Source organism: Stigmatopora argus, chromosome 5 (assembly GCF_051989625.1).
Source record: "Stigmatopora argus isolate UIUO_Sarg chromosome 5, RoL_Sarg_1.0, whole genome shotgun sequence".
Classification (NCBI taxonomy): Eukaryota; Metazoa; Chordata; class Actinopteri; order Syngnathiformes; family Syngnathidae; genus Stigmatopora; species Stigmatopora argus.
Window position 1 is genome coordinate 16,651,680 of NC_135391.1, and position 13,819 is coordinate 16,665,498.

The following is a 13,819-nucleotide window of genomic DNA, read 5'->3' on the forward strand; positions in this document are numbered from 1 at the left end:
GCTGCCGTGTTTAAATTTATGTGTGCCTAGGTGCCGCTTCAAGACGAAATCTTATCAACAACTGTTGGGTTGAAAAGAATGTTGCACGTGACCAATGTGTGTTTATTTTCAGTACCAACATTAAGATGTGAAAAGAACATCCTATTTAGGTTATACAGGACATGGAATTGTGGTTAAAAAATGTCTGGTCATTAAAAAAAACAAATATGTACTCATGCTTCTGATAAGATTTCAAAATGGGGACAAGTAAACATGTAAGTAGGAGGCTTTTCAACAGTGATGGACAAATACTAATGCAAGCAACTAGCAGGACATACTGTCAGGCAATTAACAAATTAAGACCTCCACAGACAATGGCTCATGTATCGTCTGATATTCTGCCGATCCTATATTTTTCTACCTGAGTGAGAGTGCGACTAACCTGATTTTGAAGATCTAAGGATAAGTGCTGATCTAAAACATTGCTAATTGTTGGAAAAGAAAAAAAAAGCACATCCAAATGTAAAATATTTCCACATTTCAGACATTATACCTTTTCCATAATGTGATCTTAATGTTAGCTTGCCATGAAAGCTAATTTCTACTACCGGTGGTGTTTAGTATCAATTCAATTTTTTCCTGTTTCTTTTGACAATATCCATGTAAAAAAAATAAAAAATACTATTTTTTTGCAAAATTACCTGATCAGTCATCATTACCAATCAGGCAATGCTTGTTTTCATCACATTAAAATTTTCAACTCAATATTGACAGAAAAAGTGCAATACCCTTTCGATACTACTATTTGACACTCTTTGAGCGCCACTGTTCAATGAGAAATCAAATTTTTTCTGTGAATTGAAATAATCTTGTTACATATAGACATCCAATCCATTTGAACTGAAAAAGTTAGCAGCAAATGAACATCCCAGTTAAAACAGATTGGAGGAGCAGACAGTGAATTAAAATTAACATTTGTTGCTCATCTTTCAGTGCCACAGACACCCCTAAACATCCCATCTAGTTGGAATGGACATTCGTTCATTATTGATTTGTGTAGCACTTGCATATACTATCCTGCACACTATCCACACGTGTGCTCCACACACAACCTCTTGTTGACCTCATCAGTCAAGTTCTTTCTTGAAGACATCAGAATACCAATTAAAAAAATTAGGTGTTATATTTTGTGATTTAAATTAGCAAAGCCCAGCACGCATAGCTGTGAATGACACTTCTCAGTAGGACAAGATGATTCACACCTCCAGGCGACATGCAACAATCGTCAGAATGTGTTGTATCTTTTTACGAGTGGCCAAGGCTATCCTATTTGGAGTTGAGTTCCAATATTCTCCCTGCGCGTTCAAGCATGGTTTAAACACAATTTGAATCTAACCTACCAACAAATTAACCCTAATCCCTGAAAAGACTCCATCTTGTGGAAGACTTCCTGTGTGTGGTTCCAGTTTTTGTCCAACTTTACGTCTTTTGAGTCTGTATCCGTTTTTGCTACCGCAACCAAAATGGCGCCGTTCAAGTGGCAGCCGGTGGCGGTAACTCCATCCACTCTTGCTCGTTTTGTGTTTTTGGTGCTTTTCTGTCTTAATGATTTGATTGGGTGATTCTTAATGATCCAATTTACTTTGATTTGCTTTGTACTTTGTGCTTTTGCTTTGTTGTTCTGCGGCCTTTACGACTACTGTCTAACTTATAACTGTGCCTTTTCTTGCTACTGTCACAATGAAATTTCCTGAACACGGGATAAATAATAAAGTTATCCAATCCAAATGCTTCACAATGCACAGTAGGAGACATCAAAGGGCAGTTGGATATTGAATATTAAGCTTTTTGAGAGAAAGTGGAATTTTATGCAATGGCGAATTCCATCACCTGACTTGGATCCAATTGAGTATGCATTTCACTTACTGGAATCAAAACCAAGCAGGAACTGAAGACAGTTCACCTGGCAGAAATTCACAAGGAATGGAATCCAATCTCTGGTAATGTCAATGCGATCCAGATTTCAGGCTGTAATTGACTACAAAGCATTTGCAATGAAGTATTAAAGTGGTTTGAGTATGTGTGGACCCTTAAAAAATTGTTGATGTAAATTACATTCCTTTACATTCTTTTGGTTGCATTCCTAAAACAGTAGGAATTGTATCTATGTCTCAACAAAAAAAGGTCCGAATTGTATGTGGGATAGCCTAAGAAGCTGCAGCAAAAGGAGCAAAAGGGAGGGTGAAATGAGGATGAGCTTGCAGGAGCCCCTGTTGAGCTGCAAACATTAAGGGAAACAAGCGGGTGGGCACTTATCTTCTCATAAGTCCAGGCTCAACATTTGCCAAGCAATGCACTCAAGCGCATTTAAAGAGCTCTAATGAGCTGACGCTTGCAAATCAGCTGAGTTTAACTTGCCATGCCAATTAACGACTTCAATTCACACACGGCCTCCCTCTTTGAATCGGAGAGTAAATCTTAGATAATTGATTTAGAGGCGGAATCTAACATTCGTGTATGCTGCAGACAGTGTACATGAGAAAGTACAGTATTGCATGCAGTTGTTGTATAAAGCGAGCTGTGGAAAAGCACTCATTTATTCCCTGTCTCACTCTTTAGCCAAGGGCGCCGATAGTCAAACCTGCTTTTATTGCATTCCATAATTCATAACTGTTAGTAGTGCTGTCTTATTTACAATATATGGTTACATGTGTTATGGAGCACATGTGCTGGCCCCCACTTTTGTCTGACAAGACGGTACACGGAGCCAAAGACGCCCAATCATGACAAAGTAGCTCCCCATCTTGCTAAGGGAATGTGTGCTCGTGTCCTTGAATTAATAGCATCCTGGAATAACCCTCAAGTCAAAGTAGGCAATCAAAATATTCATAAAGCCTTTCAATTGGTGACCCTTTTAATAAGGGAATATTCTGGTGCTTCTGGAGCGTGCATATGGACAAAAATAATTTCATTAATCGTTCATACTATGAATATATGAGGACAGAAATTGGTTTGCACAGACGAAGGAGAAAAGCCAGCATTGTTGCAAAAGGGTGCAGACAGAGTGATTGAACCCAGAAGCAGAAAAACGAAAGAATGAATTATTGACAAACATGAGTGACAGATGTAAGATGAGACAACTATCAAATCTTTTTCCATCTTATGAGTCCTTTAAACCAGCTCTGATTACTGATGCTCCAGATTCAGAGAGAACAATGTGATGTGGCCTAATTGGGCTAATAGTGCCCTATCACGTAGCAAGGCACTTTACAGAATACCATAGATTGGATTCTTTGCTGAGCTATATCAAAAACATGTAATTCCGTCATTTTTTTACTTTTGGTCTTCTTATGCCGAGATGTCTCGAGACATACAACACGTTTATTATGTGCAATCCAATGGAAAGAATCTTGTTGGAATAATTATGATTAAAAAGACAATTTCCTTTTTCAGATGTGTATTAGTGAAGAAAAGAGGAAGTATTACCAACAAGTGGACATTTTAAACGGTGGCAGATATTTTTTCAATATCGCTAATAGTTTAGCCAATCAGCTACGAGTATCGCAGATTGCTCACCCTTCATCGTCATGTGATTACTACTCATCATCACATGCACCTATGTTTAGGTCTACCTTCGTGGTTGTACATGGGGAAAACTGATTTCACAAAATGTGATCAGTGTCATTTTTTTGTGTTTAGTTTCTCGGAGGTCCCACAAAAACCTCTTAATTGCTATAAGCCATGGTCTTTCATGAAAAAGTCCACAATGTGTTGTCATTATTTTTCCTTGAGTTAAACATCTTCAACTTATTCGCTGTGGCCCAGTGGAAGAGTGGTTAGCGTGTCGGACTCACAGTTCAAAGGGTTCAATTCCCAGTTGGGATCCAAGCATCACGTGTGGAGTTTGCATGTTCTCCCTGGGCTTGCGTGGGTTTGTTTCTCCAAGTGCTCCGGTTTACTCCCACATCCCCAAAATTATGCATGCCTTGCTGTTTGAACACTCTAAATTGCCTTTAGGTAGGTTGGCCACCAACTAAGGGTGACCCCCTCCTGGTACCCATATTAGTAATACATGAACTTATTGGATGCCATTTACGGCGAGAGACATCCAATCCATTCCGACAGGGAGTGGGGGCAAACAAACAATTGGACGTCTATCGCCGTCAATCACAGTGTTATGCGATCGTTTACAGCTGCAGTAGACATTAAAAAGACAGTTTGGTGGCAAAGTAATTGTGTGGCAGTCACAGAGGTGAGGAGGTGGTGTGGTTATCTGTCTGCTGTTGATGCAGTGTGTCTGGCAATGCATCAAAACCAACCTCAGTTAGTGTGTACTTTATATCTCGTTTATCTGAGCAAGCAGATGCTCAACCGTAACTTATATTAACGGATACCCCCTGGTAGTTTTGAGCAACTACCAACCAATTCTACTATTTCAATTTAGCCAACAGTAAAAATACATTGGACATTCATTACTGTTCTTGGATTGATATTCCTGTAGTTTCTTTTGAGAATGAATCGTGAAATGCTGTGTTTGAATTAATGAAAGAAAGCAGAAGAGAAGGACAGGAAATCCGAGAAGCCAGAGGGTTTTGAGCTAAATCCCTTCACATTCTTGTAATTAAAAAATATTAACATAAGCATCTGGAAGCTGTAAACCAATATACTCCAAAATGTTACCACTATAAAAATCCTGTAAACATAATGATTTGCTACTTTTGCCAAAGTGGGAAACCTTGCATTTTTCCAGTAATGATCCTTAACTTGTACATTGTACAGTAGATACAGTCTTAAATGTCTTTAAATACGCTTGACTACTAAGATCGGTAGAATATTACTTCCAAATGTGTTTAATGTTGATAAACATTTATGTTGGCATCAGTTCTATGTACGCTACAACAATACATTATTTGCATTACTTCCTAACTGTAGGACAACCAGCCGAATGGAATGTATTGTTTGACCCTAGAGGTTTGCTTCTATGTTATTCTTCACATTTATCATTCTTTTTACAATTCACATGGTCAGAATAAATCTTTTAGGTCGCTAAAAACTTCTGTGTATAAAAAAGCAGGAGGAAAACAACTAAAAAGAATATTACTGAGAAAAGCCATTTTTGAAGTGGCTTTGAGGTCAAAGCCCGAAAAGCAGGATGACCAAAAGCTAGCAATAGAAGACTGAAAAAGCCTAAACTACATATAAAAAAAGAGTATGTACATTTGTTCTGGGTTAAAAGATATATAGTAATTGGTGTATGTGGCTGTGTATGTTTTATGAAGCAGTAGAGTATAAACAGCTGTTATTTTCTTACACAGTCCAATCCACTCATTCGTTTTGAGCAGAGGAATACGTTACATTTCTCTGTGCACTAGATATTTTAAACTGGGGGGCCCAACACACACGTATATTTATTTATATAAATACACACACACTGCGTTATTATATATGATACAGCTGCACCTAACTGAACTTACCAAACAAGAGAAAGGCCATTTGTTCATATATATAAAACGTACTCCACTGTAAGGCAAAGGGTTGAAGGCGAGAGAAAAAGCAGAAAACTATGATATGTATAGAAAGTTAATATAATTTTTTGGACAATAAGGCCCAGACACCATTTTTTTTCAACAAAACAATTATTTGTTCATTCATAATACATACTGGACTATAAACTGTTGGTGTCCACATTGTATTATGGGATCACAAAAAAGTATATTTTTAGCCATTAACTTGGTTTGACAACTTGCGCTGATTGGAAACTCACTTGAAATCGTGTGCAGTCGTTTGGTCGCCGGTCTTTTGGTCGCCGTCTTTTGGTTGCCAGTCTTTTGGTCGCCGGTCTTTTGGTCGCCCGGACCCAAACAACAGGCGACCAAAAGACCGGCGACCAAAACAAGAAAAAACAACACGGTCTACGCATCAATAAAAGCCAACAATGGCCCTGAGCAGTTTCACTGAGCGGATGTGTGAGTGTATAAGAGTTTGTATGTACATGAGTTGTCCCCTTAGGAAGGGACGTCAGTCAGGGTCTTAACAAGTTCTCCAACAAAACACAATAAAAGTACGGGAAATTTTGAGCTTTTCTTTAGCCTAATAATTAATAGGGCATTAAGTATGACTAAATAATAATTCGCAGTTTGTATTTAGGGAATTTGAGCACCGATTTAAATGGTAATTATCAATAACCTTCCAGTCGACCAAAAGACCGGCGACCAAAAGACCGGCGACCAAAAGACAGGCGACCAAAAGACCGGCGAACAAATGATCGGCGACCAAACGACCGAGTACCCTTGAAATACAGCCATTGCTTTTATAAAGAGGTCAGCCACTTAAAAAAATTACAGTTATCTCAGCTACCTCTGAGTATTTAATAATTCTAGCATTCTGCTTTCCACTTTGTATGCACTGCCAGTGTTGTGTCTAGTGCAGAAAAACATGAGAACGGACTTGCTGTCATGTACTATATGTCGATCAGAGGCAAGATGCCAGGACGGTGGGTGATAGGCTAAAAGGGCACTGACATTGATTCCTCTGATAAAACCTGACTACTTTACCTGTACGTCAAAATAACAGATGAATCAAAGGAAGGACTGGCCCTTTCTGTGAATTGTGATCCATATAGTACTTAGCATCTCTGGAGAAAGACAAAAACAATTACCTCCAGAGCACACTCCAGAGCAGAGTGAAGGGAAAAAGACAAGACATTTATCTCCATGCATATTCAAAAAGAAGTGCAAGGCACATCTACTGACAGCTAGTTCATCTTCTCTGCAGTGAGTGGTTATTGATTGCAAGAAGATTCCATTCTCGCTTACTGCCCGTGCAGAATTTGCAGACACAATGAAAAGCAGAGTTGGGATGGTATTCTAGCTTGCGCTGCTAAATTGCTGTAATGGCCTAATGCAATGAAGTGGTGCCGACCTCAATTGTCGTATTGCACAGAAAGCATGAAAAGAGGAGACCTTCAGTGACCTTTTCACAGCTAATGAGTCAACATGGCTGAAGCTGTAACAGCAGCAGGGACACATGGAACACGTAGTGCTAAATTCTGCGCGCACACAGACGACGCGCTGCATGCATTCCGGGAATGGAAAGATCACATGTCAAGCGCTTCCAATTTCTAGCTGATACATGTGGCCTTTAAAAATCCAGCGCACACATGATTACAAAAAAAAAATCAGCACAGACATTTAACTCATTGGATACCAACGTCTATGATAGACGTACAATCCATTTGAATTGATAGAGGCTGGCTGAGGTCGCTCACTGGCAGAATAGATAGGATAGAATGGACGTCTGTCCGTTCCAACAAAATTAAACACTTCCAGCATCAAGAAGTGCACTATTGTGGAGTTTTGCATAAAATGTAAAGACAAACTTTCCTTGTGCATCAAGTTTAAGCCTATCATTATGTTAAATACAGCTCAGGAGTCAGTGTTCTGATTCTACTGATTTTTTAGTGGCAACACAAACGTTGATTAGGAGGTTGTGCAGAGTCACAAGTGTAGAAGCGCCTGCCATGTTCACTAAAAGTCCCAATATGCGTGACAAAATTTTAAAATGAATTACAAAGTAAACTTTCAAAATGACACTTTTAATATATTAGTGTTTTATGTTTTAAAAAAAGTAAAAAATTAGCACTGTGTGAGCAATGTGTAAATTTGTCGCAATCAAAACAACAATGGTGGTTTAATGTGTGTTGCTCATCACTTCCTGTGAAGACGGCTGGATTGAAGCTGCCTTGGTCATGTCACATGCATGAATGAATCATGATAGTTTTAAGCGAGAAAAGGCATGGCTTCTATTATTTTTACACTGAAATCAGGCAAAAATAGGATCTTCAGGAAAACAGATGTAAAGTGTTCTGTATTTGTTTCTATCTGCCAAGAAGTAGCCTGTTGTGAAGTCAGTTGAATTCACTGCTACAATAGTGCTTCTCAATATTTTCCTAATAGGTTTAAGCAAGAAATTCTTTAATTATTTGATATTTTAATATCAGTTAATGGCCAATTTTCACATATAGTCATTCTTTACTATTATTTTTTTTAAACTTGCAATGAAAGAAACGATTTTTTTCATATATCTAAGAAAACATAGATCTACTAGTACAAAAATCTTATGTGATAAAAAATAACTTAAGTTTTGGTCTCCGCAGTCACAAAGTAGCAGCAGCAGTCAGACTACAGTACTCAATAAAAATGGGAAATTTGATTTTCCAGTATTGAGTCACTTTTATAAGTCACGCTACCACTGTATATCCATTCACATGCATAAGCCTCCTAAGTCACGTTAACTTATACTTAGACACATAAGACATATAGAGGCTGACACCCAGTATTTCAATGATCCTGACATGCAGCTGCTGCACACACATATATATGCATATACAGTGGTACCTCGTCATACGACCGCTCGTCATACAATATTCTCGTCTTACGACGGCAATTTCGATCGAATAATTCGCCCGTCATGCGATCAAAATTTCGTGATGCGACCAAGCCAGGTCTCATGGCACTGTCTTTTTTGCATATCTTTCGTGTATAACAATATCTACGAGCACTGAATGAGTTATTCAGACCAGGAAACGCACAACGCGCATGCGCGGGAAAAAGAGGGCTTTCTGAGTAATGAAGTATACTCGTGCACACAACGCCGACAGGCAATGGCACTCTTTCTCAGAATAAAACTTTACCCACAATCAATACGTGGGTAAGCTCAGCTGTTGCATTTCCTGTTATTATTATTATCTAATACGAGGAGTATTATATTACTTCTCGTTCGCTGCTCCTAAGAACATCAGCGGCACTGGCTCGCAATTCCCTCTTTGTAATATTTCTGGTCGCAACTCTCTCTCATAGGCGCCGTTCAAAGCGGGTGCGACCAGAGCCATTACAACGAGGGAGTTGCGAGCCGGTCTTTATGAGCAGCGGAGCGATCGCTAAAATGTACTACAAGACTATTTCTCGTTGGCAAGTGGTCGTGGGTTATCCTATTGTGAGGACATTTGTGTGAATCATTTTCGGAATATTTTGAAGGGAATACGTAGTACAACAGCAAACAACCCATCGATAGCGAACGTGAGGATGGAGGCGTGGCAAACCGCCAACCCGGAAAACGAAGGTAACAAAAGATTACAACAAAATTAGAATTCAGTTTTGTGTAAAGTTACATTAAACGTATGTTTGAGTGTCTGTATATATTAATCCAAGTTAATTTAAATTTGTTTGTTCCGTTTACGATTGCGTTGTGAAAAAACCTTATGTTTTGCTGATATATATATATATATATATATATATATATATATATATATATATATATATATATATATATATATATATATATATATATATGCATATTCATACACATGTAGTAACTTGTTTTGTACTGCACAAGTAGTCAGCAAAACATAAGGTTTTGTGATTCAGATTTACTTTGTTGAAATTACTGCTGTACTTTTTTGTAATTTTTTCATCAAATCGTTGTATCGGAAGATCCTCAAAATCAGGTGGCTCGGACTCACATCCAAAAATATGGGATCGGGACGCCCCTACAGTGTCAATATGCTGAATGCAGAACAACTTTCCCCTGTCTTGCGTTGACCATAGGCACAGTCGCTCATGTTGTGATCCCACATGCCGGCACGTCAAAGTTGGCCGCGCGCCTAATCAGTGATAAATAAAAGCCCACTCGGCACCAATGAGGAGGTTGGCTCAAACGTGCTGGCCCTACCGCACGGTCAATCCACGTGGTTCACGCGACGTCTGACGTCGACAATGACAAGTGACTGAGATTTTCCACGCAGCCCGCAGCGGTAGATGCCTTTTTGTCCCGATATATAAAACAACCAAAATAAGCCAATCTTACCATTTGGATGTTCGTGTAGTTCATAGTGTTGGTCCACAAAGGTCCTGCATACAAACTGGAAATAACTCGAACGTTGTAGACGGAATATCAAGTAGATTTTTGATCAGGGAGGAAAAAAATGCAAGTTTCTAAGGATCCCCGCAGTCCACACAGTCGCTTATTTACGTGACAAGGCACTCCATCGTCTTCTGCGCTGACATCGTGTTCGCTTATAGTCCCGAATGCTCCTCGGCTCGGCTTTGACTCCCCCCTACTCTCTCTCTCCCTCGCTCGCTCTCTCTCTCTCTCTCCCTCGCTCGCTCTCTCTCTCTCTCTCAAGCCGCCGCAACACGAGGGGAGGCGAAGAGTGACCAACGAATGGGCCAACCAAAAGGCTTCTCTTCACGTCATGAGCAGTCAGGGTTATTTTGTTTCCATTGATAACGGCAGATGTCTAATACAGTCCAAATGAACTGGACGAGACGATCTATCCTTGTTTATTACACACTTCAGTTCAAAGGGCTCAAAGGGAATGGGTGTCTATTGGAAGTGACACCTCTTTTATGTCAAAGGCATGGATCAAAGGGGTTTCAGTACACGGCATAACAGGTTTGCCACAATGTATCGATTATAAATATATTATATATAACTGATTCTTTTTATTAACAACAATTAACATCATAATGACAAAAAAAACAGCAATTAGTTTTTTAGAGATCCCAAAAACTGCATATGCTCTCACTTTTTAGCTTCTTACACAACAATGGAGTAAAAACACAAAAAGATTATATTATAAATGGTCAAACACGCAAAAGCAAAGTCGCCGATCATAAATACAGTCTATAGCACAATCACGCCATAAAACCCAGTTCAAAAAATAAAAACATCCTAAATTACAACCTATTATCCAATATAAGATTTTGTTAAAAGCAGCCCAAATTTTACCAACCTACCTACCTTCATTTCTGAAAAGTAAAAACCAAAATTTGTACTTTTGGTGACAGTGTAGCATTAGAATGGTTATCTTTTTAAAGTGAGTAAAATCCACTTTGTTCAGTTAATGTATCAATGAATGTTTGAAGTCCTTTGATGAACATGAAAGAGATGAATGTTTATTTTTCAAAATATTATTTGTATTTTGCAGGTTCCCCCCTTGGCTGCTGGGTTTTCTCCGGGTACTCCGGTTTCCTCCCAAAAAACAAATTTGCCCTAGATAAGAGTGTGAATGATTGTTCTTCTCATTGTGCCCTGCCATTGGAGGGCAAACAATTCAAGGTGTCCCTCACCTACTATCAACTGTTGGCTGGAATAGGATCCAGCACCCAGAAAATGTATTGATGAAGGAGGAATTAGCATTTGCAGTATTTTTCCACAATATATTTTAATTTTTTAGATTTATTCATTTTTTTTCAGTGGCTCATCAGCAGAAGTTTAACGGAGATTGTTGAAGAACAATAAATGATAAGCATTATAGTTGAAGTATAGTTTTATCGGTCTCAATCAAAGGAACTTTGGGAGCAGTTACATTTTCTTTTTTTACTATAAAACCAAGGGAAAATTTCGTAAGTAGAGGTGTACTTTATATGTAAATTCTTAAATTCGTTCAACGGTCCTCACACAACTACCACCTAAACCCTTTAAAATGGGTCAAAGTGTCCCAATTTTGTATGAAAGATGAGAGGAAATACACACAAATGAGAGAAAATTATAAGGAAATTATTTATTGTCTTAAAATAAATAAAGCATGTGAAAATGTGCCTGATGGCGGCAAGAGCCCGTTCTACCATATCTCGAGTCACTCATTTGCATATAAAACATTTTGACTGTAGTTATTTCAAACTAATAATAAAAAATATATAATAATAAATTAGGAAAAACTTTTTGATGATTGTTTTTAAACATAATAATTTGCCTATTTGTGTGATTAAAAAACATGGATAAAATGTGTCTCGCATTGAGCAAAAATATATTTTTATCTGCCTCTGCTTTGGAAAACAATGATAGGGTAAGTAATGTGATTTGTATGTGAGCCAATAAATGGAGTATATTTGCAAAAATAATAGAAAAAGCTAAGCAGTTTTGGGGAGCTGATTGCTTATCAGCCCCTGACATTCATAGATTTCCAGGCTCCTCTAGAAATACACACAACAGTCAACATAAGATCCCAAGGAAGCTGAATGCCAAGTTGGTGCTGACACAGGCAACCCACGGTGGAAAAGAAAGACTAACTTAGCTTTTTTTTTCCTTTCTATTTCTATTTTAAGGAGTGACTAAACTTTCTGGGACAGTATGACGTGGGCACAATTACCAATTCCCCAATTCATCCCACAGTTCACTGTAAAGTGTGACTTTCTGCAATATATGGGGGCTGATTTAGTCTATAAATAAAAATGATAATAAGAAACATAGTTTAATTTTTACAAGGTTACATTATTTGACGGTGATCATTCATTATCCGAATCGCTTATCCTCACAACGGTCGTGCAGGATTGCGATGATTTTTAAAGCTAAACCTATGTATTGTTCGTAAATAATGTAGACAAACTGTTTTATGATGAAATATCTACAAATATATAACTAATATGAATTCAGGTCAGCTGTCAACTACTACTTTATTCCCAAATTTTGACCCGGGCCATTTATTACGTGATGTGTTTTATTTGCTGATTTGAATGAATTCCTCAAATAACCTTTCTGAAATAATGATTTCTGAATCAAAATTGATTATTCATAGTGAAATTACTATTATTATCATGTTTAATAATTAAACATTCAAAATGATCTCTATGTTTACTACAAAGATTTAGTTTCAGCATAGCCACGTGTGGCTTATTGTCACGGGAGGCGTATAAGCACATTTTATTTAGAGATTTTAATAGTATGGCCGGTGCAGTTTACTTCAATGAAGTTGGTGGTTGCAAAAATAATGATACAGACATTTGATAAACCACAATTTCAATTCTTACACTAACATAGATTAATGCAGCATGAGTGAACCACTGCAAAACTAGTACGATAAAATCATGTGCTTGTCAATGTTTGACCCCATTATGCTACAAGAAGACAGGCATCACAAATAATATCAACCCCACACTAACTCAGTGTATATGTAATTACTGACAGTGCCTTGTCATCCCGCACGATAAAAATACAAACTGCATCTTCCTGCACGCCTGTCTGTGTTCACGCTGCCAAATTGTGCAGCGAAGCGTTTGGCCTTGTCAACTGCTGAGGCACCATTTGTGGTGAGGTCGTAAGGAGGAAATGTTGGAGTGTGGGAATAAACAGAAATTGGAGAAGGAATCAGTTGACTTAAGTGAATTCAACACTATAAATTGATTAATGGGGCATCCGAGTTGTCATTGGCAAACATGAGGAGACAGAAGTCATGCTCGTTTGCCGCAAGAGGAAGAAAGAATATAAAAAGGTAGGTGTCAAACTGCATTGTTGTACTGCAGCAAAGAACTGTTGCTGGAATGAGCGGTGAAATGAAAAAAAGCGAGCAGATGACATGTAGGAGGATGAGGAGAAAGTTGGACTGTGGGCAGCTTTGCCTGCAGCAACATGACAACAAAGTGCAACTCTTTGCTTTAATAATACGTCAATCAAACATGTTCTCAAGAGAATAGCTGAAAGTAATATGGTAATATTCAGAACATCCTAATTAACTCAGTCAACTGCCTTTGACGGTGATACCTGTCCAATCTATTTTGACTGGGATGTTCTAAATGTTAATTCATTCTCAATGCTAGTTCATTTTATGGCCCCTCCCAGTACAATGGATCGGAAGTTTATCTTTATCAATGGCAGTGAAGTTGCTTATCTCCTGTCTCTTTCTAATTTTGAAATTGCTTGTTATGTTTTTTTCTGATTTAATTGTCTTAATGTGTCATGAGAGAAAAGACAAGATTGACCCAAACAAGATGAGGCTTGATGACATAGGATTTAGAGCTGTAAATATACTGCAGCTAATCAGATTAAGGTTTCATCAGCAGGT

The 13,819-nt window shown here is 38.2% G+C and overlaps 1 protein-coding gene across 5 annotated transcripts in view; it reads right to left on the reverse strand.

The window, feature by feature from the left end:
* Positions 1 to 13,819, reverse strand: part of rtkna (rhotekin a) — a 67,736-nt gene that overhangs the window by 20,377 nt on the left and 33,540 nt on the right. The window contains exon 1 of one of the 5 annotated variants that reach the window (XM_077600001.1): positions 9,844 to 10,124. The exons of the other annotated variants lie outside the window; for them this stretch is intronic. Coding sequence (XP_077456127.1) covers positions 9,844 to 9,867 — 24 coding nt within the window. The 5' untranslated portion in view covers positions 9,868 to 10,124. Of the gene's footprint in view, positions 1 to 9,843; positions 10,125 to 13,819 lie in introns of those variants that run through there. 5 annotated transcript variants of the gene reach the window in all.